This window comes from Podarcis gaigeae (assembly GCF_964106915.1).
Source record: "Podarcis gaigeae genome assembly, chromosome: 2".
Classification (NCBI taxonomy): Eukaryota; Metazoa; Chordata; class Lepidosauria; order Squamata; family Lacertidae; genus Podarcis; species Podarcis gaigeae.
The window spans coordinates 70,669,366-70,695,398 of record NC_139679.1 but is presented as its reverse complement, the minus strand read 5'-3'; the positions used below and the strand labels follow the sequence as shown (position 1 = coordinate 70,695,398).

The 26,033-nt window shown below is 42.0% G+C and overlaps 2 protein-coding genes across 12 annotated transcripts in view; one reads left to right on the top strand and one right to left on the bottom strand.

Moving 5' to 3' along the window:
- The window catches only part of CDC25C (cell division cycle 25C), a 158,423-nt gene extending 133,227 nt beyond the window's left edge, over positions 1-25,196 (top strand). The window contains exons 1-16 of one of the 10 annotated variants that reach the window (XM_083726386.1): positions 7,830-7,977; positions 10,101-10,217; positions 11,944-12,026; positions 12,857-12,890; positions 15,380-15,416; positions 15,580-15,669; positions 15,907-16,005; positions 16,786-16,914; positions 17,915-17,995; positions 18,863-19,018; positions 20,183-20,284; positions 22,177-22,239; positions 22,715-22,813; positions 23,033-23,166; positions 23,299-23,410; positions 24,775-25,196. In XM_083726386.1, the coding sequence (XP_083582512.1) occupies positions 10,108-10,217; positions 11,944-12,026; positions 12,857-12,890; positions 15,380-15,416; positions 15,580-15,669; positions 15,907-16,005; positions 16,786-16,914; positions 17,915-17,995; positions 18,863-19,018; positions 20,183-20,284; positions 22,177-22,239; positions 22,715-22,813; positions 23,033-23,166; positions 23,299-23,410; positions 24,775-24,915 (1,470 nt within the window). In that variant the 5' untranslated portion in view covers positions 7,830-7,977; positions 10,101-10,107 and the 3' untranslated portion in view covers positions 24,916-25,196. Of the gene's footprint in view, positions 1-7,829; positions 8,015-8,359; positions 8,464-8,516; positions 8,689-10,005; positions 10,218-11,943; positions 12,027-12,856; positions 12,891-15,379; positions 15,417-15,579; positions 15,670-15,906; positions 16,006-16,785; positions 16,915-17,914; positions 17,996-18,862; positions 19,019-20,182; positions 20,285-22,176; positions 22,240-22,714; positions 22,814-23,032; positions 23,167-23,298; positions 23,411-24,774 lie in introns of those variants that run through there. The other 9 variants (XM_083726385.1, XM_083726381.1, XM_083726382.1 and 6 more) reach the window with 9 other exon arrangements.
- LOC310838763 (oocyte-specific histone RNA stem-loop-binding protein 2-like) lies at positions 108-8,063 on the bottom strand. 2 transcript variants are annotated; one of them, XM_083726428.1, is made up of 6 exons: positions 7,934-8,063; positions 7,201-7,278; positions 4,785-4,874; positions 2,890-2,997; positions 1,547-2,638; positions 108-383 (listed from the first exon to the last, which is right to left on the bottom strand). In XM_083726428.1, exons 1-5 carry the CDS (start codon positions 7,981-7,983, stop codon positions 2,476-2,478), a joined length of 489 nt encoding a protein of 162 aa, XP_083582554.1. In that variant the 5' UTR covers positions 7,984-8,063; the 3' UTR covers positions 108-383; positions 1,547-2,475. The 2 variants fall into 2 exon arrangements, with proteins under 2 accessions (XP_083582554.1, XP_083582555.1); XM_083726429.1 differs by having other exon boundaries at positions 2,890-3,000; positions 4,800-4,874.
- Positions 25,197-26,033: the final 837 nt, after the last annotated feature.

Sequence of the window (26,033 nt, the reverse complement as noted above, 5' to 3'; positions counted from 1 at the left end):
AGAAATGTCAATGATACAAACAGGGCTTCTTCAAAGTTAGTGGGTGAAGCAGAGGCAGTAACAAGTGCTCTCTGTGTGAAAACTGCATAGAACAAATTACTCAAGAATGGAAATAGATTAATGTATTACAAAATATTGCAGCAATCTAGGGAAGCAAGAGTAGGCCACAGTGGAAAAAAGCTTGAAGATAGCTCAGGTTCCCACTCTCCACTTCTTATTTCATTTTAAAGATGCTGCCTCTTCTAGGGCATCAGGTGCTTTGGGTTTCCAGAAGATATGATTCACACCCAGAAGCAGTATGGATGATCTTCTGTATCTTCCATAAAGTTATCATCATGACACAGCAAAGCAGAAGAGTGGTCAGAAGATGACAAACCAGCAAACTAAAACCAGAAGAGACAGTGTTAAATGAGTAGTCTAATAAAATGAGATTTCGTAGTTAACAAACCTTTTTTCCCATTTAAAGTTATTTTCCCCACCCCACCTGTCATTGAATCGCACATGAACATCTAGAACTCTACAGTTTATGTTTATTTTTAAAAAAACAACACCACCAAGTTTATTTGTATTTTATCGGTAAAACAGAACAGCTGCACTTATTGGATAGGAAGAATAAATGTAAATTCCACCTTAACTATAACTTCATAAAAGTGTATCAGTCCATAAATGGTCATGTGGTCTAATCCATCCTTTCTTGAGAGTGCATGAAATAAAGCCAAACCATTTTCTCTTAAAAGTGTCTTTTTTCTTGTTACTCCTACGTTCTCTCATTCTGTTAGTTAACTTGTCCATTAGGGCTAATTCCCACAGCTGTGCCAGTCACATTTCATACAAGTCCATGTTCAATGTCCTCCAGTTTTTAGCTGCTGTCATAAGCTGTATAGTAAGTTCTTTAAAAGGTAAGCCATCAGTTATAAGGGTATCAGGTGCTATAGCTATTTGTTGTTTGGTTGTGAAAGACCAGTTCCCCAAAGGAGGACACTAAGGAGCCTATCATTTGTGGAAAAAAGAGGCTGGCCACAGGTGCTGCAACAGGTAGCTGGGCAAGTTGCATCTATTAGTAGTGAAGAATACATGCACCACCAGTAAGTTAATTTGAGGGCCTATTTTAGTGAACTCTAGAGGAGGAGGAGCGATTGGAGAACATGTCCAATATTTTATTCCAAGAGATCTTGTCTATAGAGTCACCAATAATATCTCATTCCCAAAAGGTTTTCAATGGTAGTGAAGATTTTGTACAGAACTGTGATAGAGAACTTGTAGTTGAAGGAAATTATGCTTTTCCCCAAATCCTATGAATTATTTTTTTAATACAAGTCAAAATATTTTGTTCTTTTAACCAGTGCTTTTTTTCTAAAAAAAATGTTTAGGGGTACTCTCATTTTCCTACTCATATTGAAATACTGCCCCTCAGTGAGGCCAAACTTAGATTCACAAAATGATTAGGGATATGCATACCCCTGCATCCCCCCAGGAAAAAAAAAGCATTGTTTTTAACTATGGCAAAATAAAGCTATAAGGAGCACAACTGAGTAATGTTAAATACCTGCCCATGCAAGACTTATTTACAAAGTTTTTCCAGGGTCCCTTGGGCAACAAGCCAGTCATTTGAAAGAGCAGGCAGAGGACCCACCAGTCCTGCCTTGCAAGCAAACAGAATTTCATTCACACTGAACCAGGCAGCAGATAGCATTAGATGTCTTTCGATCCCAGACCAGGCATAAGGAACCTGTGTACAATTCTCAAACCATGGTTGATAAGAAGTAACATTTAGAGGCCAAGAAGTCCCATGTTGTCCTGGACGCCAAGGATGAAATCTCCCCGCTATGATAACCATACTGAAAGAGAAGTGTATGGCTTCTCTCTTCATCACTGATGGTAACTGAACTCAAATGACTAAATTCTTCTTCGCCACATACACCTCTGGGGAGATCACCAACTGCCAGAATATAGGCAATGATTGAAATCCACTAAAATATAAAGTTGGCTACATCTTTCTCACTTCTATACCACAGCAGTATTTCTCCCTCTTATCAATACACATGTGACCACCACCACATAGGCATTCACACAACAGTGTACAAAAATACTCCCAGACTTTGATAAGCCCAAGAGCCATTTGCTCTCAGCAAGGAGCACAAGAGCTGTGTTGACAATTAACCCTGTCTCCATGGTGATAAGGAATACCAGGGAGAGAGCCTACATAGACTAGGCCCGCAATTCCTGAAGAGTGTGTTAAGATTGCTTTATAAATGGGTCACGGGGCTGCTGGCAGTGAATGCTCCACAATGAAAAGGTAGTTACTTTCTAGTATGGAACCAAGGTTCAACAGGAGTATGTCAAAGAATGAATTCCATTAGCAAGTTCTCTAGAGTCTAGAGCAAAAGATTTGGGCAGGGAAAACTGGACACACATGGCCATATTTCATCTCCAAAAGCATCTTCCCCCAGATTATCCCGGAATAGCTAAGAGAAACTAGCAAATACTTCCCTGTCCACTTCCTGTGAACTCAAGTCCAGGTGGGTCCCAGCCATGCAGTGCCCGTCGCCACAGTTTGATCTGCATATCCCAGGAGCGGCGACTGTACTTCTTATATTTATTTGGAGTTCTTGGGTGAACACCTGGCTGCCGAGCAGCTCTAGAGCAAAGCATGAACACTTGTTAGGTTCTACCGTTTAAGACCACATTAAGCCCCCACCCCAAAAAAGTGGTAACCTTTCCCAATGGTTCATCAGGAGCAGATGCCAAAGTGAATGTCTCAAATGCCAGTCCCTTGAAGTAGGTTTAGAGAACAGCTGCCAGCCACCATTTGGAAAGGAAAGCTGTGGACTCCAAGCCCGTGCTACATGAAGATAAAGACTTGGTAGATAAACAACTAGCTTTGCTCACTTCGGCACCTGCTGTACAAAGCACTGGTAACCAATGGTGTTTTTCCCATAGTCTATCTGCTTCTGCCTCCTTTGCAAGACAGCCACATCTGTTTCCACGCCAGACCTGCTGAGAGAAGAGATGTAATGCTAAATGCAAATTCTTCATCAGTAATAAACAGTATTGGAAGACATGAGGTGAATGAGTTGATGTAGTTAAGAATGCCGTATTTTCAGCATATCCAAATAAACATTTTTTGAGGAATCAAAGCAAATTTTGTGTTTTTATTTAAACTGAAAAATTAGCAGCAGCAAATAAGCAAAAGCTAACTATATGGGATGCTACTGATTAGTAAGAAAAGATAAAGAAAAGTGCCTATGAGAAAGTGGTGCAGAGATTGACAGAGAGAGGTCCCAGATGACATTTTGAAATTATTTATCAAAAGAGGTTCTTGCGTTTTGTTTCTCAATGGCAGCTCAATATAGGGAAAATTGGTTTTAAATGAGTGCATATCGTAGGGAAAATGGAAGCTGTATAAAGTAGAATTATTACAAAGAATATGAGATAAGGTATAAATTATTAGATGGTTAGGGGAACAGAGATGTATATATGTTAATATGAAATCAATATGAACTAGGAAATAAAATAATAATGATAATAATAAAATAATTAAAATAATAATTTATTATTTATACCCTGCTCATCTGGCTGGGTTTCCCCAGTCACTCTGGGCAGCTCCCAACAGAACATTAAAAACACAATAAAAGTTCAAACATTAAAAACTTCCCTAAACAGGGCTGCTTTCAGATGTCTTCTAAAAGTCAAAGAAATCAGGATACAAATGTGAACAAAACAGAATGTGACCAACAGTCAAGGAGGAGGAGGTAACAGTGGCAATGGTGAGGTGGTCTCAGGATTTTGGCCATTCAATAACCATGGCCCAATGGGAAAATTTATGGAAGATCAATTGGAAATTCACAAATTGTTACACGACTAGAGAGAACTTTCAAAAAATGCAACATCGATGGTATCTAACACCATGGAAAGTCTCAAAAATGTATAAAAATGTGTCAAGTAATTGTTGGAGATGCGGAGATTCAGGAACATTCTACCATATGTGGTGGACATGTAGGAAAATACAGGTATTCTGGGAGAGTATACATGTAGAACTGCAAAAAAATGCTAAAGATCTCATTCAATAAAAAACCAGAGGCCTACCTCCTGGGAATAACAGATTTGGATATTCCACAAAAGAGGAAGGGTATCTTTTTATATGCGACGGCGGCAGCAAGAGTTTTGATCGCAGCAAAATGGAAGAGTAATGAAATCCCCTCTATACAAGATTGGATCCAAAAGCTGACAGAATATGCTGAATTAGATGGTTTATCAGAAAAAATAAAGAATAAATCCAAACAGGAATTTGTTTCTAAATGGGAGGTTTTCAAAGAATATCTGAAAAATAAATATAGTAGTTTAAATTCTGTTGCAGCATTCGAGGAACTTCAGTAATAGTTGCTAGGTAGGGAGAAGAAATTAGATTTATTGAGAATAAGTTTAATTATGGAAAAAATGTGTATTGGCAATAAGTAATTTGAACTTGAAATATGGAATAGACGGGAAGTTGGGTCTTTAGTGTTAAGACCAATAGATGTTTTATTGTTTGCCAAGAAAATTATGTGTCTATGGTTATTTTTGTAATTTGTGTGTAATTTGGTACTTGTGTTTTTTTGTGTGTGTGTGTTTTCTTGTTTTTTCTTGTTGTATAAATAAATATTTAAAAAAAAAAAAAGAATGTGACCAACATGTAAACTGTATCAATGGATGTACATATAGGTATAAGTTTGTAGTAAGTGTGTTTATGACATATAAGCCCCCGCACCCCCAAATAAAAGCACTACAGTCCTACTAAAACTTACCTGGATTCTGGTCTGGATTCTGTTGTCCTTTCTGGGCTGGTGCCTACACACACACTCACCATTTCAACAGGAAACACCTGGGATGAAGGCCTGTTCCAAGAAAATGAGAGGCAATATCCAATGGTAGTCATATTTGGAGTAGGCCCACTGAAAGTTACTTAAATCTATTTACTTAAGTGGGTCTCCTTCAAATATGACTTCACTGCTTATCATCTGCTTTGATTACAGAGCATGAAAAATAGGCTAGAGCCAGCTATGGCAAGATCTCACAACCTCCAGTCTAACATGGTCACTACTGAAAGGTATTCACAGGTTAAAACATGCCTCTGAAAATCAGTAGGATCTTTTATTCAGTAAAGTAAAGTGTACCTTTAAGTAGTTACTGCCATCTGAAGCCACAGAAGCAGCCTAAAGGGTACACTTTTTCAACTAAGAGGTGCATAACAGGATGTCTCAATGTACAAATAGCAGTTATTTCTTAGAAATGGAGCCGATGCATCAGGATCCCTTTAATAAATGGTTTCTGCAAAAGGTTTCTATCTCCAGGAACTACCAGTAATGGTTGAAACTCAATAGCAAGGCATCCATACAACTTTCAGACCCAGTTCAAGATCAGAACCACACACTATGGAGAAAGCCCATAAACTTTGAAATCAGTCTTAATGTTGTGCCAGTTTAAGGCTGGACAGCATGGGCTTTAAATGTGCAAATTCATAATGTGGGACATTAAGTTAGAGGTGAAGGAAAGTTAGCATTTTTATTGTTCCATTTTGTGTCACATTCCATGTACAATATGCTAGCCTGCAATAATCGCCTGATATCACCCATGATATGCCTGACACTCTTCATGCCAAACTAAAAATACCTAAACCAATGCTCAATTCAATATGCTCCGTTTTGTTTCTCCCCAACCTTCCCATTAATTTTAACATTTTCCAAGTGTCCGAGCAATCTCTTGGCTACTCTCCCCAGAGCATGCATAACTAAACCTCAGGTTTTGTGTGCAGCTACCTGAATCATGCAATATTAGCGTTATACATTCCCTAAACCAAACACTGCCTGCCAGTCTGAGTAATCCAGGTGCTACATATTATTGCAACATCTTCTATACTAGCAGTTCCCAAACTCACCACCAAGACCACTTGAAAATTGCTGAGTTTCTTGGAAGACCACTTAATTATTTTTCTGCCTGTTGTAGGAATTGCAGTGCACTGTGCTAGATGCTGTGTAACTTTTAATCACATTTTTACAGACATACCACCTGAAAGAGGCTCACAGTCCACCTGTGGACCACAGTTTGGGAATGCTTGCTCTATGCAACATTGTGGCCTTGAATGGGGAGAGAAGGGAAATGTTTTATTAATAATATGGATTCATTTATACCTTGAGACCACACGTTCCCTCACATTTCAGCAGCTTAGTCATGCTGGCCACATGACCCGGAAGCTGTACGCTGGCTCCCTCGGCCAATAAAGCGAGATGAGCGCCGCAACCCCAGAGTCGTCTGCGACCGGACCTAATGGTCAGGGGTCCCTTTACCTTTTTTATGACATAGCTATCCCACTTTTCCTCATGGGAATCAAAGTGCATTTCTCAGTTTTCTTCACTCATACACTTTTAAAAATCACAACAGTAACCCTATAAAATGAACTAGGCCAAAAGACAGTGATTGGCTGTCCATAAATAGAGGAGGTACAAGTTGCTGCCAGCTTCATTCCCTAGTTCATGTACTATATACAAGGTAGCCTCCTTATTGTGTTTATTTCCAGCTCAGCAGTCATGAATTGCTCCCAGAAGGAACCTGTTCACTATTGTAATGAGTAAACCCATGGCCATGAATGAGAAAATAAAATAAAAATAATAAGGCATAACACAAAAGTCTTGGACAGTTTTCAGTGCCTTGGAAAATATTAACTATTTTATTCTTAATGCTTCTCATAGTGATACTCATTCAAGTAGACCAACACTTATCTTTTGGAGCACCAGGCAAAATTTTTAAAAATCCAGGCATTTTAACTGATTTAATTTAAACAAATCTTAAATGCTTAAGCAAATGCAGTTTCTGCTGCTTTTATCTTTGTTTCATTTGTATTTAAATGCTTTAATATGACCACTAGAGGCTGAAAAAAATTTCTGGTTCGTTCCCTTCTATATTACATTCATCCTGCTCTTAAGCTCCATTCTAAAGCATCAGACGTTGGCTGAGATTAAACAATTAACCCTCTTCAAAGACATTGTGATTTGTATCACAAACTGGTGCCTTCATTACACCAGAATTGCCAACTGATTTCCTTTGTGAATCCATGTAACTAATGAATTGGCTCTTATTATTTGGAAAAAGTTTCTTCATTGCTGCTAATAAGTTCTTGGTTCATTGGTATATCTTACTTCATCTCATCCCCACTGAAACACCTACCTGTTTCTTTGAAACACAGGCGACATCCCAGCAGCAAGTGCCCCATGATTGAAAACCAATGACCCATAGTACAGAGAACTGAGGGAAGATTAAAAGACAGGAATTTGTTATAAATATTCTACAGACGAGACTATTACCAATCCCAAAGACCTCCCAGAGGAGAGCAACAGATCTTAGCCTATACGGGTATTCTAACTAACGAGAGTGGACTGAAAACTGTTTCCAGGCACTTACGCTCTTATCAGTTCTCATCTCATTCATAACACGCAAACAGCAAAACCCCTGCAGCATGAAACCACATTTGCAGAGCAAAGCAAAACATAACTACAAACCTCTTATGCAAACGTGTTACCCCCTTCTAGCCTTTCCATACGAGTTCAGAAAATAGGAGGATCAGAGCTGTTACAGTTAGTCCCAACATAAAATAAAACTGAGCCCGGGAAATGGGGGGCGGGAGACAAATTGACATGGTGCTGAGCCTAATTTTTTTAAGTGACTGGTCAGATAAATTTAGAACAATATTTTTTAAAATGTTGTGCTACAAGGAAACCATTCATTTATTCCGTGGCTCTGCAGCACTCTTCCTACCAGCTTTGGAAACCAATACTCGGGGGGGGAAGAAACAGAACAGAACGAAGCAGCCAGCAAACAGCAGCTTCCTTCTCGTTACATTTCAGAAGGAAGAAAACTGAGCTTCGCATTCCACCCATTCCAGAAATCCAGGAACAAGCACCTGTCGCTCACGGGAGCCCACCCATCACCCACGGAACTCCCAAGGTGCATGACTCAAATGGAACAGCAGCGTGTCTGTCAGGTGCAGTGCAGAATCTTCCCGGGATTTAAATCTCCCTCCAGTAGCTCAGAAGGGCGGGGCTTGCAGCACAGTCCTGACCTATCGCGTGGTAGTGGGGGCGGGTCCTCCTTAAGCGATTGGCTGCACGAAAAGCACAAAGGAAGGCGGAAAGCCGCTGCGGAACAATAACAAGCGTGGTAAGCAAAGCCCCGCCTACCACCACTACGCTCTCCCAATAGGTGCTCCGGGGCCTCTTTGACGCCCGTGGCTACGTTGACCAATTGAAAAGCTGTTCAAGCCGTAGCTAGGGCTCCTCTTCCTCCGCGCTTCGGTGGTTGGTTGACGAAGAAGACGGCGTTTGGGATTGGCTGGCTGCTCGGGCGGCAGGTTTAAGTTCCCAGACTTGTCCGCTTTCGAGCCTGTCCCGGGAAGGGCTGGGCGAGCGGCGCAGCTGCGTCGATGGGCAGCAGGTGGGTTTGGGGGAACGGGAGCGAGGCGGTGGGATGAGCTCTGCTCGGAGTGGCGGTCCTCGAGGGGACGGAGAGATTCCCTTGGTGGGGAGCAGTCGAGGCTCTATCTGCCTAGGGCTGCAGGTTCTGGCTGCCCTTGTACTGTATGTTTGCAGTATGGGGTCAAGGGAGTCTGGAGGAGAGCAGAGCCGGATTTAGGTTTGATGAGGCCCTAAGCTCCTGAAGGTAGTGGGGCTCTTTTTATGTCCATCTGTCCTTTATCAACAGCAAATTGTCGCTGTTTTTTGTGTTGAATATATGCTATTATGGTAATTTATGGACCTAAAGCCATTTGCACATGACAAAATATGTATTTTATCAACGTAATTGTTGAACTGAAATACAATTAAGACGTATAGTAATAGTGACATAATTATTAAGCTCTAACTTAAAATGATTTTTTTATTCATAACAAACTTAATAATGCAAACACATTGGCATTTGGCAATAACAAAAGTTCCTTTAAAACACAATTTACAAACTCATAATCTAGTCTCTAGAAACTTGCTATAACATGAAATAATAATAGCAAACCAGTGATATTTTAGGGAGCAGGCTAGCAGGCGGGGCCCATTACGTACATCATAGGAGCCTACACCACACAAAACACTGTTGCTGTATGTAGGTTTTATTTTGTTTATCTTATATTTTTGAAATGTACATCCAGTTTTTCCCCCTTTAAATCTTTTGGGGGCCCCCAAGAGAGTGGGATCCTAAGCTATAGCTTGTTTAGTTTATATGTAAATCCGGCACTGGAGGAAAGAGTCTTCAGATGACCTGAAGAAACGCAGCTTTGTGAGGGATTAAACTTCCATGGACAGATGAGTGCAGGAAACTAGCAGATATTCCTACATGTGTGGGGCCAGGGAAGAGTGAGGTCGCTGGGTGACAAACTGCAACAGGAACACACAGCTGTGTTGGTGATAATTTACCAACAGCAGGATGCTTTCATCCACAAACCCATAAGCTTGATTCAAGCCATGTATGACAGAATTGGCTTTAATCATAAACTGCCAGAATTTGACTTTTGCTTAGCTTTGGAAATGGAAGATGAATACTGTATATTGATAGGTTTATAATCTTTTAATTTTATAACCCCTCAAGGGTTCTGTTCCAGGGTTCGCTCCCAAAGCCAAAATTGTGTATTGTCAAAACACATTGAGTGCAATAGCAAGTGGGATTGCCAAAGGCTTTTCCTGGATGCCCACCTCCATGCTACTCTCTCCTTATTTTTATTTTTTTAATTGCCAAATGCATAAAGCTGAATGCACACAAGTTAAATGTGCATAAATTGCAGGCTTGCTATGTATTTTATTTTAATCTTATCGCTACCATTTTTGAGTGGTTCTTTTGAACCTCACTGCTGTCAAGTTTGTTTTATGTATGTTTTAATAATTTCAGTGATAACTGTACTGTTTATATTGCAGTTTTTGTGTTTATGCTGTAAGGTAGTCTGGTTATAATAAAAAGCAGGATATAAATAGTAATTGTTGTTCTCCGCAGGCAGCTGCTCAGTGGATTCTGTGTCAAACCATGTCTGAGAACTTTCCCCCCATAGAGGGTGATGCTTCTCATTTGTGTCTTGGGTTCCGATCCAGATGCAGGATGATTATGTTCCAGGATGCTGAGTTCTCACTACCCTTTACTCCAGAGGCACCTCTTACCCCAATCTCTAACCTAACTCAGGGTTTCAGGACCTTTAGCACATTAACCGGGTAAGTTTCTCTTTTCAGAATAGTGAAATGAGGTAGAAAACATTGCATTTTCCCAATTTCCTTAATTTAGCAGCATAATGAGTGGATACAATATGGTTCACGTTAGGTAGTTTCAAATGTGTAATTAATTTTTCAGATCACTATCTCTGCGAAGTATGCATGCACATATAACGTACACACTATCACTATCCAAACACAATGCAGTCACAGGAAATCATTCTTTAGGTGAGTGTTTGCACAATGGGTCAACAATTTCCATTAATTCCTATGGGAAAATGTGTTCCCAACCACAGAATTTTGACCCCTAAATGACAAAAAACTCTGAAACCTTGCAAAAGACAAACAAGGAAGGAAAATGCTTTGTTTGTCCAGTCTCTTCTCCCACTATTGTCTCTGGTAAAATGGCCAGTGGGGACCAGCAAAACACAAGGCTTGTTTAAGGCTTTATTTGTTTACAGTACTACACACTGGTCTGACTGTTTGGAAATCTGAATCTCCAATATGTATAGTAAGGTTTGAGTATTGAGTTTGAAAAGGAGAGGGCTAAATCAGTTGAACTGCTGAAAATTTAATGGCCTTGGCAAGTATGTCATTTGTTAGGGAAATAACAGGTAAATAGGCTACAGCCCAAACAACTATGATTATTTGAAAGCTGTGGTAAAGGCTCTTGAACATAAAAACAAATGTCAATTTTCATCTCTAGTACTTTGGGTGACTGTCTTTTTCATGGATACTGGTAAAATAATGATTGAGAACTGACAGCATAACCATATTGCATTTGACCTAGTTTGTATTTAGTGCTGAGCAGCATACATTGTGATTTTTTTCCCTTCCATAATTAAATCTGGCTTGTGCTAATTAGTTAAATTTTCTTTCATTATCTATAAATTATTTGCATTGAAACATGCTATTTTGCTCTGTACATGAAAAGTACAATGCACTTGTTCTGTTAGTGCAACAGAACACCCACCCTTCTTATTTGTGTGTGCCCCACACCATCCCCAAATTTGCCTTGGAGGTTTGGGTGGGGGTCCTGGACCAGATTTAGGAGGCATATGAGGAAAGGAAAAGGGGAAGTTCCATTGAGTCCTTGTGTTGACAGAATGAGTGCATTGAATACCACCCAAAATATTCAAAGCAAAGCAATAGTATATAAAATCACAGGTGATTTAAAAAAAATAGCAGTTGCAATAAATCAAAACACAGCAGCTAATTCTAAAGCAGATCATAGTAAAAACAACTTAAGTGCTCTCTAAATGGTGTCCCTATGGCAGTGATGTAGAGCTGGAGCCAGACTGCAGCTGCAAACCTAACCCAGTTACCTGAAATTAAGTCTCAATGAGTTCAATAGGACTTATTTTTGAGTAGACACGATTAGGGTCCTGATGGAAGTTGGCAAATGGGGCTTAAGGTAGTCAGTGAGTCTTAAATGCATCTCACTTAATCTAAATCCTAATCTGACTTCAGTCCTTAGTAATTACTTCTCTGGTGCAGCATTCTAAACTGGTTGTCATCCCCTGATCATGTATAGTAGAAGCTGATGAAATGGCAGCTAAATGCAATTTGTCTAATAATTGTGTTTACTGTCTTAGGAGAGAAGCACACAGACCAGAATACACTCACAAACTTTATATTTCAATCAGAAATTCAGTCTTTTATTATCTGTATTAATTTGTATAAGATGTGTGTGTTTCTCCCAAGCATTCCTGTTACTTTGTTCATGCAGGGATACACCAAGACGCTGCCTAGATCTGTCCAATCTCAGCAATGGGGAAGAGGAAATTGCCTTCAACTTCAGCCAGTCCCCAGGTACATTGGAAACTGGTAATAGTTGTTGCCAGCAGCACAATTCTCTGCATGCTGCTGCTTGTCTTGATTCCTGTAGCTCTGTTCAAATGGCTAATGTGTTAGGGCATTTATATGGGCTGCCCAATGACAACATTCTCTGAATGGCTCATTAAAATTAAAATAACCATAAGAAATGCAGCATAAAATTGTCAGTAAATCAAGCCCCCTCAGATAATTTGATTACATATTAACATGCCAGGCAACTTGTGGAAACAAGTGCCCTGGACTCTCCCACTGCCATTCTATTAGAACCCTGGGAAAGCTCTCTTCCCAAGCCGCACCCCTCATTGTGTGCTTCCAGTAGGCTTTTGTGATTTGTTTTCTGGTTAGTCTAGGGCAGGGGTCCCAAACTGGCCTGTTGTCCACCAGTGGTTCACAAGCTTCATTCAGGCGGTCTGTGGCATGATTGCAATAAATATTAATATTGGTTTTTAGTTGTATTTTCATTGCTTCTTTTATTTCTTATGTTGTATTTTATTGTATTCTAATTTTAATTCTATGGAATGCAAATTGTAATACAATAAAATACAATACACTAAATAAAATAAGCAATTAAAAGTCAGCATCTTGCACAGCTGTTACAATTGCTACAAAAGGAAGAAAAACAATTAAGTGGTCTGGAAAGACCACTGGCAATTTTCAAGTGGTCCATGGGGGGAAAGTTTGGGAACCAGTGGTTAAGCCATTTTTACAGGTAGGAGGAACATCTTCTGGCTCTTATCTTGTCACTTACACGTCAAGCCTGGATCTTTTCTGGTCTTTTGCTGATTTATTTCTTTATTCTTTTACAGGTCAGAAGGGTTCAATGGGACTCCAGAATAAGCTGTAAGTTATGCCATCATGGGACATGGGACGCAGGTGGCGCTGTGGGTTAAAGCCTCAGCGCCTAGGACTTGCCGATCGAAAGGTCGACGGTTCGAATCCCTGCGGCGGGGTGCGCTCCCGCTGCTCGGTCCCAGCGCCTGCCAACCTAGCAGTTCGAAAGCACCTCCGGGTGCAAGTAGATAAATAGGGACCGCTTACCAGCGGGAAGGTAAACGGCGTTTCCGTGTGCGGCTCTGGCTCGCCAGAGCAGCGATGTCACGCTGGCCACGTGACCCGGAAGTGTCTCCGGACAGCGCTGGCCCCTGGCCTCTTAAGTGAGATGGGCGCACAACCCCAGAGTCTGTCAAGACTGGCCCGTATGGGCAGGGGTACCTTTACCTTTACCTTATGCCATCACATTCTTACAGCATATTAAACATTTGTGTTTAAAATGTTGATCTGCTTTCAAAGCTGAAAATAATGGGGGATAAAGCTGAGAATGATAGGAGAGAGGGACGATTCTTTCCCAATTAGGTGGTTTCCTTTTTTTGAGCCCTGAGAGCTAGAAATCTGTGAACCTGAGCAAAGCACAGACATATTTGGGTTCTTTGGAAGCAAGTATGTTTTATAAAAAGGTAAAGGATCCCTGACAGTTAAGTCCAGTTGCGAATGTCTCTGGGGTTGCAGCACTCATCTCGCTTTACTGGCTGAGGGAGCCAACGTTTGTCTGCAGACAGTTTTTCCAGGTCACGTGGCCAGCATGGCTAAGCTGCTTCTGGCGAAACCAGAGCAGCTCACGGAAACGCTGTTACCTTCCTGCCAGAGCAGTACCTATGTATCTACTTACACTTTGACATGCTTTCGAACTGCTAGGTTGGCAAGAGCAAGGACCGAGCAATGGGCGCTCACCCCATCATGGGGATTCGAACCGCCAACCTTCCGATTGGCAAGCCCTAGGCTCAGTGGTTTAGACCACAGTGCCACCCATGTCCTTAGTATGTTTTATAGCTTACCACTCTTGTCTTTTTCTAGGGTTTGCCAAAGTATATTTAGAAAACTGTAGAGATGCTTGTGGAGGCTTTTGTGCTTTTTTTCCTTCTTTTTTTTTTGCCAACAGTCTGGCAGGCCCTAGATTCCTTTCTTCTCACTTTCTTTAAGACAATTTATTTGTTCATTGCTAAAGAAGATGCATTGGAAATGCCTTGTAAACTGGGGAACAGCTTGCTACTAATTTGCATGGTTTAGTTGCATACGACGTAACTTTCATGCCTGGTGGACACAGGTAGAGCAGATGTGCCTGTTTCACCATCTGGGTCTACCAGGCAAATGGAGTTGTCAAAGCTCTTGATATTTGCAGTCCCAAACATTCATATCAATAGTTTGACCCAAACTGTAGTGAAATACAAGCCAGACCTTTTCAGCCTTAGATGGATTTATTCACAATATAGATGAACTACTGTAGCCGGATTCATTTACATGATTAACATGTGGGTTTTTATCAGTAGAGGGAAAGGGTGCCTTACCCTCTGAATGTCTGTCTGTCTGTTTCTGTTGGAAAATTCCAACCCAAGTGCAGGTGGAGAATGGTTGGTCCATTGCTTAATTTTCATGCACCCACATCAGTAAGTCCCTGTCAATGAGATGAGGGTGCTGAATCTATAAGATGCTGGTCCAATTGATGATATTTTGCTCATCAGGATTCACAAGCAAAATGGCTGTACAAAGGACTTGCACTGCTTTTTCTTTGTACACCAGCATTCTAAAGATTTGGTCTTTGCTAGGTTAGTTTATAGGGACCCGGGTGGCACTGTGGGTTAAACCACAGAGCCTAGGACCTGCCGATCAGAAAGTCAGCGGTTCGAATCCCCGCGACGGGGTGAGCTCCCATTGCTCGGTCCCTGCTCCTGCCAACCTAGCAGTTCGAAAGCACGTCAAAGTGCAAGTAGATAAATAGGTACCGCTCTGGCGGGAAGGTAAACGGTGTTTCCGTGTGCTGCTCTGGTTCGCCAGAAGCGGCTTAATCATGCTGGCCACATGATCTGGAAGCTGTACGCCGGCTCCCTCGGCCAGTAAAGCGAGATGAGCGCCGCTACCCCAGAGTCGGCCACTACTGGACCTAATGGTCAGGGGTACCTTTACCTTTTTAGGTTAGTTTATTGTGAGAATAAAGAGAACGTTGGGGTTTAGTTTTGTGTGTCATCTGGAAGTTGACCCCAGATGTTGGAAATATGAAAAGTGAGTGGGTAGCATGAACTTAACACCAAGTTTATAAAATAAGGAACTGTTCTGTGAATAAACCAGGAGGTGAACTCTAAAGTGATTTCCAGGAAGGCCAGGAGACCTTGCCTCAGTTCTTCTGACTGAAAATTTGGCTGAAATCTCCTCCTGCTGGACAAGTGTTACCACCCTAGTGGATTTCTAGCAAGTGTATACAAGGCAGATTGGGATTGACAGATTGATCACTCTTTTTCAATGAGGCGGCTTTCTGACTAGTTGTCTCTTTCTCCCAGCAGACTTTCAGGGAGGCAGTGTTCACAATTGCTCCAGGTGAGTAATTCCTGTCTGGTGAGGTGGAATTCATTCACCTCTTTGTAATATTCTGCTGCCAGAGAACGGTGAGATAATGAGGCAGAGGACTTGGAGCCCCCGTTCTAAGATTCACAACCAATATTAATTTACTGAAAATGTGTTTCTCTGCTCGGTCTTCCAGTCCCGGGTACTGTGTAGCACACCAGACACTCCAAGCTGCTTCCGACGCATTAGCAGGGTGATCAGCAGTCCTTCCATGAACAAAGAGATTGTGAGTATTTATTTATTTTTGCAGCAAGCTGGGGTTTCCAGCCATATTAGTAAGCTGCAGGCCAGGATATCAGGCAGGCAGAAGTCTTTGCTTACCAGAAGGGTACAGAAGCTAGGCCCTTCTTTTCACTTCATGGTGATAATACTTAGCTTAACTTCCCTGAAACTTCCCTAGGTTCTTGATTCCAGAGGTAGTTCTCAACTCTAAAAGCCACCTCCTTTCCTTATCTCCTTCCAGGAGGGTAGCCCTTTTAAGCACCCAAGGTGGAGCATGCCCAAATCCCTGCTGTTCTGGAAAAAACCACGAGATGCACAGCAGACCTATGCTACTATGCTGGTAAGTTAATACTGCTTACTTGCTGTTCAAATAGAACTAGGTTTGGACCTTTTCAGCTATGTGTGGGTATAGATATTAAGTAGTAGTCAGACCTACCCCTTATCAGTATGGCCAACACCATAATTTGATTTGTTTTCAGTTTCATCTGCACTGATACATGGGAATCCATGCATTGCAGGTCTACATATTTTTTCTCCTCTACAAAAATCATTGTTCCTTGGGAGCATTAGTCTACCAGAGTACTCCACTTAAATGTCCAGTTCAGGCCACTCTTTCAAGCTTCACGATGCAGGGAACTTCTCCATTGGACATGAACGGGGATGAAGCATTTGGTTAGGGAGCTCAGAATTAATCTCCAGCACCAAGGCATGTAATGGTGATAGATGCTGGCCTCCATATGCTGGTCATTTTTAGGTGCCAGCTATCATTGTGGGGTGCATCATGTGTCCCTTCTTACAAGGGAGGTGTGGCTCACCAAGGGAATCAGTTTATGTGCAATTATATATATGGTTACATTTTGAATTGCCAAAACTAACAAATAGCACATGCACTTACAGGAATATTCAAGTATCGAGACAAAAAGGCATACCAACAGAACAGGTGCTTTCATCTCAACAGTTAAGGACAATCAAATATTTCCTAGTACAGAAAACTAATATAAAAGCCAAATTACCCAACCACAGATATATAAAAGTTCTAGGGGAAAGATATATAGATACACACACATATATCATGCTAGAAAAGCAATAGGTGCCATCTCTGAGCTTCTTCTCTTGACAGGAAGCAGGTGATCTAGAGGAGTATGAGATGAAAGATCTTGGTAGCCCAATTTCTGCAGTGACACCACCAGGAATGCCAGAGTCCTTGGGTGGCTTTCCAGAACTCTCCCCTGAACAGGAAGAGACTGAGGTGGGACAAATGATATGTTCACTCCATTATTGGCATTTGTGAAAAGCAAGAAATCTTAGAAAATGGAACAGTAGATCTTGCCAGTTATTATTCTCAGGGCTGCCAGAACACAGTGGTCTTGGATCTGTTCCTACTACAAAGCTGCCAATGTGGTTGGAGAGAGAGCTTAGATAGAGCCTTTTGAGAAGTGTGGTTTGGTAATGGCTAAATCATGGACTTGTGTACTATTGCACTGAAACATCATGAAGCAGTAGAAGACTTATAGGTATCTTGCTCAAAAGTATATGGTTAAGTGTCCCATAAAGCGTTCACAATGGGCCACTGAATTTTTTCACACTGTTGCCATAGCTGTGCTGAGCAGCTTCTGTATTTCACCCGCTACCCTAAAGTTGATCTAGTCTTGATTTCAGCATCATGACTTCTGAAAACCTAGGTGCAATTCAGTTTATTTTCCATCCATTGTCATTTCCGCAAGAGTCATCCAACCATCTGCAGTAAATGGTTACGAGTAGGAAAATGATGAAATGCGAAAGTTCCTTGTGAGATCTCAACAGGGATATTTGATCCAAGTGCAGTAGTTTTTATATGGAGGAAGGCTCAAAACATCACACAGTGGTTTCATACATTATGCTTGATGGGAGTTATAGGCAAGGTTGTCAAAAATAGGTTCTGATTATTTGTCCCATTTTTGTTTTATCATACCAAAATTACACTCCTTGTCCACCCCTAAAACTCAAGGTTCCCTTATTCCATCTACTATTATTGGTCATCCATCCCCAAAGCATTTATTCCTCCCTGTGGCAAGCTTGTGTGTAAAGCTTTTGGGCATCTGTAGTACTAATAAGCCTCTTTTTTCTGTACGAAAACACTATGTCAGTTGCATTAAGGGGAGGGTCATGTTGTTTCTTCCTATGGGCGGAGGAAACAGTTTTAAGTTCTCCTGTCTTCATACTGTGAAATACTGCTTGGGTTCTGCATTCTTCTTTTTTGTTTCTCTTAGAAGCCACTTTCTGGGCATCTCTCCAGCATGGCTATTTTGCTCTCGGGACCACTTCTTACTCAGGACATCAATGTCAGTGAGGCAAGTAGTATATAGCAAACCTAGCCTTCCTTGGTTGCCTATGGCAAGTAAGATTCAGACTAGAGGGAAGCCTGAAAATGTAATTAGAAACTGCATCAGGGTTTATTAAACAATGTATTAACGTTTTATCTTAGGCTGAATAGGTAATTCAGGATGCAGCACATAGGGAGCAGAGGTTTACCCCTCCTCTCCAAGCTGTGATGTTCCTTCAGATGAAGTTAGAGAAGGGAACCTCTAGCCTGCATGCTTAATCAGGCCTGCCAGGCCAAATTAGCCAAGTCACACCCACCTGCCAACCACCTGATGTCATAAATTGTCACGCTTATGAAGGAAAGACTTCAACACCTTGCAGAGTTCCCCAAAATAGGCCAGAGGCAATTGTACTTCATCCAGCAGAGCTTTACTGCTACTGAAGGAAAATGAGTGTAGTGGTCACAAATCCAATACATTCAGGAATGGCACAGTTTGTCAGAAATCCAGTTGCAGCAGACTTAACTTAAACTTAATAATAACTTATACTGTACTTTTCCATGTACAAGATAAGGTTTTTTTACTAAAAAATGTTAAAAGGGGGGGTAGTCTTATACACGGGGGCAATCTTCCCCATTTTCTTAATTTTGAGTCCCCCCAAATAGGTGTGACTTGGCTAATTTGTCTTACACACAGGGGCGTGTTATAAGAATCTGCGCTTTCAGCTCCCCATCCCTGATCTCTCTAGTAATTACCAAAAACTAAAATCATGATGATGAGGCTGGTGCTGCTCACCACCAGCCTTCTTTGTAGGATCCCTGAAACATTGTCAATGAAGCAAGGGAGTTCCCCACTGCTCCCTAATTTTCATCACTGTCTATTTGGCACTCTGAGCAGGTCTCTATGAACAAGACTCAACTCTTCCGATCCCCATCACTGCCAGAGAAACTGAACAGGCCCGCGCTGAAGAAGGCAGCAAAGAGCCAAGATGAAGACGAAGCACCCATCAAGGTGAAACAGAAGCACAGCCCAACCCAAGAGGAGCCAGATGGGGTAAGATCCTGCTTGGTTCAAGTATGAGTTCTGGGTCTAGGTGGTGACAGCAGAATGGCAGTCCCATGTGCTGTATCAACAGGTAGCTATCGGGGCATAGCTGCTGTCATGAGAGCGTACCTGATGATGCAGATAATAAACCCGTCTAGTCCAGCATTCTCCTCTTGCAGTGGTCCACCAGATGCCAGAGAGGCAGGGTGTCACACGCAGGACCTGAGTGTTGCAACACTTTCCCCACTTGATTTCCCCAGCAACCAGTTATTTCTTAGCCCATAATGCCTTTGTTCATTGAGGCAGGACACAGTCATCATAACTTAGGGGCCCATCAGACTGCTGTTTAGTTGCGGGTGTATGCAGCAAAGTGTTTCTGATTCACAGTGCATTTGAAATGGATTTGTACTGAGCTATCCAAACATCCCGTTTTCTCAGTTGTTTTGCGATGCTTCCCCAACATACCTGCGTCATTGCATCCACGCTTCCACTCTGCCCGTTCCATTGTTCGGGTTCTGGCTACCCGTAATTCCCAGCTGTGCAAATCAGTCATGCCATGACGCCATGCCACTACACTTTCATTTCAACACCTTTTCAGTTTTTATATTCGGGCTGTGATTGCTGTGCTAAATGTTTGCTCATTTCCATTAAAAAGAAAACACCCACAGGAATGCCAATTTTGGGCGTTAACAGGAGGGATAGGAGAGTGGCTACGTCACAAAGGAGCAGATGCATTTTGGCACATTGCCAGGGCACTTTTGTGTGATAGTACATTAACAGCAAGAGTGAAAAGATGAAACGTAACATTTGTAGTGTAAAAAGTTATGGCGCTTTAGCTGGAAATTTGAGGATGTGCACTGATTGCAGCCAAGGCAGTATCAGCAGAACTTTTGCGTGCGCAAATGGTATTGAAAGTTTGATTGCATACAATTGTCCTGATAGCATCATGAGCACAAACCAAGATGCATGCACAGTAGAAAGGATGCCTAGAGGGGGCCCTAGAAGCCATTGATAGCCATGAATTTCTCCAAAGCCCTTTTAAAGTCATCCAAATTGGAGCATGTGATTTCTACTGTCACACTTGTGTGAACAGAGAGAAACTAGCAAGTAGGTAGCTGGGCAGGGATTCATTTGCTTACATGTTGCTGATGACTGCCTGCTTTGTTTATATAGGTAATGCATTTGAAGAAGGCAGCCTCCCTTTCTGACATGGAAATTGTCAGAGCACTGGATCAAGACCACAGCTTCAGGCAGCTGATTGGAGATTTCTCCTGTGTAGGTTTCTTCAACCTTTGTGGGGCAGGGAGGCTGGCTTTTGTCTTTCACTCTCCAATGATGCTGAATTTCTTACCTTGATTGTTGGCCGATGCTGGGAGATGCAAGCTTTCTACATATTTAAACTGCCTGTTGATAGTTTATCTTCTTTTGGGGGCAAAGCAGGGCAGGCACAGAGTTACAAGTGGACTTGGGGTGTATATTGATATACCACACACACACACCTGTTTTTGTGACCTAGCTGTAAGACTACTTGCATGTTTTGGGTGGGGTTCCAACTAATAATGCATTTCTATAAGCAGCTCCCTGAATGAGTCAAGAAGATCTTAACCAGATTGGTACATATATGCGTGAGAATTGTATTGGGGTAGTTCAAGGGTGGGGAACTTTTGCGGCCCTAGTGGCCCCACTCTGTGCACCAACTTTGATAGATGGGGTAGGCAATTCTACCTGCAAGTCACATGGCATAACTGACTGACATATGGGTTGCCCTGCCCATGTGTCAAAATGCCTTTCAGTTCCTACAGTCCCATCAAACTTCAGCAGCTATCTTTTTAAAGGGTGGGGAAAACAGTTCTTCATGTTAAACTGTTCTGTACTAATTAATGAGAATTGAATGTTATAGTACAATATGGCCTAGATGCCACTGTGCCATTCATTCCCTCAAGTCTTGTTTTACCAATTGTTGTAGCACAGAATCAGATAAGATTTGTTTCACAATCCGGAGACTCTAAGGACATGGTTCCCAATGTGGGACACATGCCCCACAAGGGGGGCAATTTGATTTTTAAGGGGGGCAATTCGATAATGAGCTATTAACAGTTAATGGCCTTTTAGGCTTCCTCCACGTGAATAGGAGTTCTCTTTTTGAATAATAAAAATTATATGTCATAGGGGAGGGGCATCAGGATTTTAGAGATGCTTAGGTGGGGCATGGCCAAAATAAGGTTGGGAACCACTGCTCTAAGGTATTGCGCTCAACATTTTTTATTCTTATTGCAGGGAAGCTTTAGAATATGGGGACTGTCTGCTGAAAGTTCTGAATGGGTTATCCCGTTTGTCTCTTGCTGCATCATCCTGATTCATTTTACAAACAGGAGTGCAACATCACTCCTCAGAAAAGGTGTTTGCATAATACCCAAAAAGCCTATTTTCAACCGCTCAGCATTGCCAGAATAGCTGTCCTTCGTTACATCTTTAACTAGTTGTTGGAACGTTACTTGCACCTAAACTGAATATAGCTCTGGTGTTTAAGAGTTAAACAGCAGTACTGTACATTTCTCCAATGCAAAAGTGGAATAAAATGCCATTAATCATACTATCAAGAAACTAACTGGAAAATGAAAAGAACAAAAACAATCTCCCTTCATTCACAATCTGCTGTGTTTTGCTTTTTACAAGGTTGTATAGGGCTCCACTCCAGACATCTTCCCTATGTTGTTATCCCTTTGTGGCATCACCCATGTTAATCTGCCCCTGACAATTCCAATAAAATGTATACTTCCCCCCAATTTGTGTAATTCTGCCAACAGGGTATGAGTTTTCAGACTATAAAGGATTTTTCTTGTAGAACTCTCAATGCTGCCTTGTAATCTTGCGGAAAATGCAGCCTAGCAAATAAAGATCAATCAGGTGGTTACATTGCTTTTCAGAGCATAAGGAGTGCTTTTGAACCAGGAATCAGATGATACATTCAGTGCTTGCAGCCCAAATGTCTGTATGCTTTCTAAGAAGTAGGTCTCATTATGGAGTTCACTGGGGCTTGGTTCCAATTAAGTGCACTTAGGATCACAGCTTTGGTTTGAGAATTCATTTTGCTGGGGCTTAGGAGATCTGGGGCGTTTGGGAGCTATTGCAAAGCCTGAAGTGGAATGTGGCTGCATTGTCTCTAGGTGTATTCACTGCCAACAGTAGCAGGAAGGCATCAGGACCTGAAATACATCACTTCAGAGACCGTGAGCAATCACCTCTTCTGTTATCTGTGTGCGTCTGTCTTTGGCCCTTTGGTTTCCTCCACATCAGCTGAATTTTGGCTCCTTGACCCACACTTGGTTCTATAAAAATCCCGGAAGGTACTTGGGGGTGGGGATATAGCTGTCCTTCCCACCCCAATACAGATTTGTGTTTTTGTGCACTAACTGAAGGACCCCGGATTTACCTCAGTCTACCTTTAGTGTTACCTGCTAGAGCTATCCTCCACCTTAGGATATAATAGGTAACCATGTAATGACAGGGAAGAAATAGTAGAGCTTGTGGTTTTGTTTACTTCATTTTTAGCCCATCTTCCCTCCCAGGAGCTCAAGGTGGTGGTAGAGATGATTCTTCCCCCATTTCTAGCTGCATTTTATCCTGACAACCGCCCTGTGATGCAGGTAAGGCTTGAGAGACAGCGACAAGTTAAACTTGGGTCTTGTTCTGCTATTCTTTTAGATGGCTGCTCTGCTCCAAGGCCAGTTCCAAAGCCTTATAGAGAAGTTTTGCATTATTGACTGTCGCTACCCCTATGAATATGATGGGGGACATATCAAGGTGAGAGAATCATGCACTTAATTAAGGGTGGTGATTGGTTTCGTGGGCTGCATGATGGGATAGCCTTACCTCGGTGGCAAGGCATATGCAAAACGTCACGGTTAAATCCCCCACACCTCCTTGTGGGGCTTCTGCATATCAATGCTAGACAACCACGACCAGCTGATGTTGATGCCTTATACCTCATTCTGAGAATTTGTTTTCTATTTCTAACTACAGGGGGCTCTGAATATCCCCAGGGAAGATGATCTATTTGAATCCTTCCTGAGGAAGCCTCTACTCTCATCAATGCCTCAGAAGCGCCTCATCCTTGTTTTCCACTGTGAATATTCCTCAGAGAGGGGCCCAAAGATGTGAGTGTGGGTCTCAGTGAGGCAGCTCTTGGGAGCAGGATAGACAGGTGGGGTTTTGGAGGTCCTTTGCTTGATAGGGTGGCTTTTGTCTTGCCTTTCTGCTTACTCTTCCTGCCTTGCTGTTACTTGAAGGTGTCGCTATCTGAGGGAAGAAGACAGAGCCATGAATGAGTATCCTGCGCTGCACTATCCTGAACTGTACGTCCTTCAGGGTGGCTATAAGGACTTCTTCGTAGAATACAAGGTAACAGCCAAGACTTTGACTTCATAATCCTACCAGGCAGGAACATCTCATTCCAAGATTTAGGTTCTCCTAGCAAATGGAAAAAATGATGTCTTGTCAGCCCTCTTGTGCATGTTTTGAGGGACAAGAAAACAATAACTAAAAACAAATCCTAAAAAGATCAGTATAAAATGTCTCTATAATGCATCAGATTGAATTCCAACAGCTGAGATAGCAAGAAGCAATCAAGAATCAATTATTGTTCCTTTAAAAAGCTCAGGCAAATGAAATCAGGCACAAAAAGTTAGGTAACATATGCACCAGACTAACAACCCGGGCAAGGGTGTTGCACAGTTGTGGTGCCACCTCAGTGAAGGTCCTGTCTCCACTCTTCTACATCTGAAAGAGGAACACCAGTGGAAGATCACCTTAATAAGCTTAACAAATATGGGCACAGTCAGTCCTTTGGACTCCTTGATCCAAACATAGATCTCTATAGGTATAAACCAGCACTTTGAATTACAAGTGGAAGCACATGGAGCTGCAGTATTTTGGACCAGTTGAAGTTCATTATTTGTTTGTTCAATTTATATACTGCTCTTCATCTGAAGATCCCAGGGCGGTTCACAACAGGAAAATACAAAATGAGAATACAAAGTAGTCTTCAATGCATTTGTTGTAGCCTTGTTTGGAACTCAAAAATTATAGCTCCCATGTTTGTGTTGTGGGCAGACTGTCAGGGCTTTCTATTGCTAGATGCTGGTCAGCAGGTTGGTAAAAAAAATATCTCCCTACTATGATTATGCCAGGCCTCATCACTGAGAATGTAGGTGGGTAAACTGTTGTTGTTGAGTGATGTGCAGGAATTCTGTGCTTAAAGAAGCTTAGGGAAATCTATATTGCACACATTTAAATCATGGGGCAGGAATGCATTGGATCTGAAGGAATGGCTTCAACTAGAATCTGGTCAACTCAACCTAAGCTCCTTGGAGGAGGCATGGGACTTAGATGTAATATGTTTCTTGTGTAGAACTTGAAATCCTTTGATATGACATAAGAAATTAGATGGGGAAAGGATGTGTTTCCTCTAGGGAACAATGTTGAGCAGCTAATTGTACATAAAAGCAGGAGAATATGGAAGGGAAAGGTAACCATCTAAGAATCTGCTTGAGTCCCATCCAGACCCTTTCTTGGTTTCTCATCCTTTAACTGAAAAAGTCCACAAGACTTCAGTTTTCCTCCTCCTATGTGCCCAAGAGCTGGAAATGCACTGTTTGGGGTTTCTTAAGTTGTGGCTTGATATGTTTGTGATGAATTCACTGGGTCTTTGGCTTTAAAAGAAAAGCTCCAGACCTTGCATTCTACTGCGTTTCCCTTCCCCTTAGGAGCTGTGTGAGCCCCAGAGCTACTGCCCCATGCGCCACCAGGACTTCAAGGCAGAGATGCTCAAGTTCCGCACCAGAAGCAAGACATGGGCAGGAGAGCGGAGGTGGAGGGGTCAAGTTGCGCGTCTCATGAAGCCGTGAGGACAAAGGCAGTCTTGGAGAAGGGATTCTGCTCTAAGAGGACTCTTCCCTGGCAAAGGGATAACCTGAGGTCTCTATAATTGACTGCACCACACGGAGGCTCAGAAAGTGAGGAAGCCAGCACTTAGGAGTGCATGTCAGTTGCTGCAATAAGGAGAGCTCAGAAATGTTAGGGAAGCGTCATTTGTGTTTCCACAAGTTTTCATTTGAGAAGGAGCTCAGTGTGAACTGCCACTTAAGCGTCTGGTTTTAATGGTAGAATAAACTGTACTGGAACATAATACCTGTTACTCCTTTGCATATGCATTTCTTCCTGTGCAGTGTAGTGGTCAATATATTACAATTTTGGGGAAATATAACTAATGTCTCCTAGATTTATTTATTATTTATTTATTAAATTTATACACCGGAAGGTCTCAGGGCAGTTTACATTAAAAGATCACAGTATATAAAATAAAAATAAAAGCAGTAACTCAATAATACCCACCTCCTGAAAGAGCCACATTTTGAAAGGGTATGGATACATAACATGTGAAGGTGTCGATGTTGCTCTGGATAGCATATAAACATAAGAGGCACGCAAGTTGTTTGAGAGGGTTGCAAAGAGTGGGTGGGTTTCTTTGTAACTTTTAAGTTTGAACCACATCTCTGCTGCAACTGATCCACACAAACCTGGGAGATGAAGCGTGTGGGTTGTCTCCAGTGTTAGTCCTTCTCAAAGAAAGCCCATTGAAATTTGTAGACATGACTAAGCTAGGTCTATTAATTTCAGTGGATCTAATCTGAGTACTTGGCCATAACCCTGTATTTTAATATACTGTATAGGCATGTTTGCTTAGAATATTGTTTACTGACATTGAGGGAAGAAGATAAAATAAATGTAAAGGACCCCTAGTCCAGTCAAAGGCAGCTATGGCGTTGCAGCGCTCATCTTGCTTTCAGGCCAAGGGAGCCGACATTTGTCCACAGTCAGCTTTCTGGGTCATGTGGCACAACGGAACACTGTGACGGAAGCCAGAGCACACGGAAACGCCGTTTACCTTCCCGCCACAGCGGTACCTATTTATCTACTCACACAGGCGTGCTTTCGAACTGCTAGGTTGGAAGAAGCTGGGACA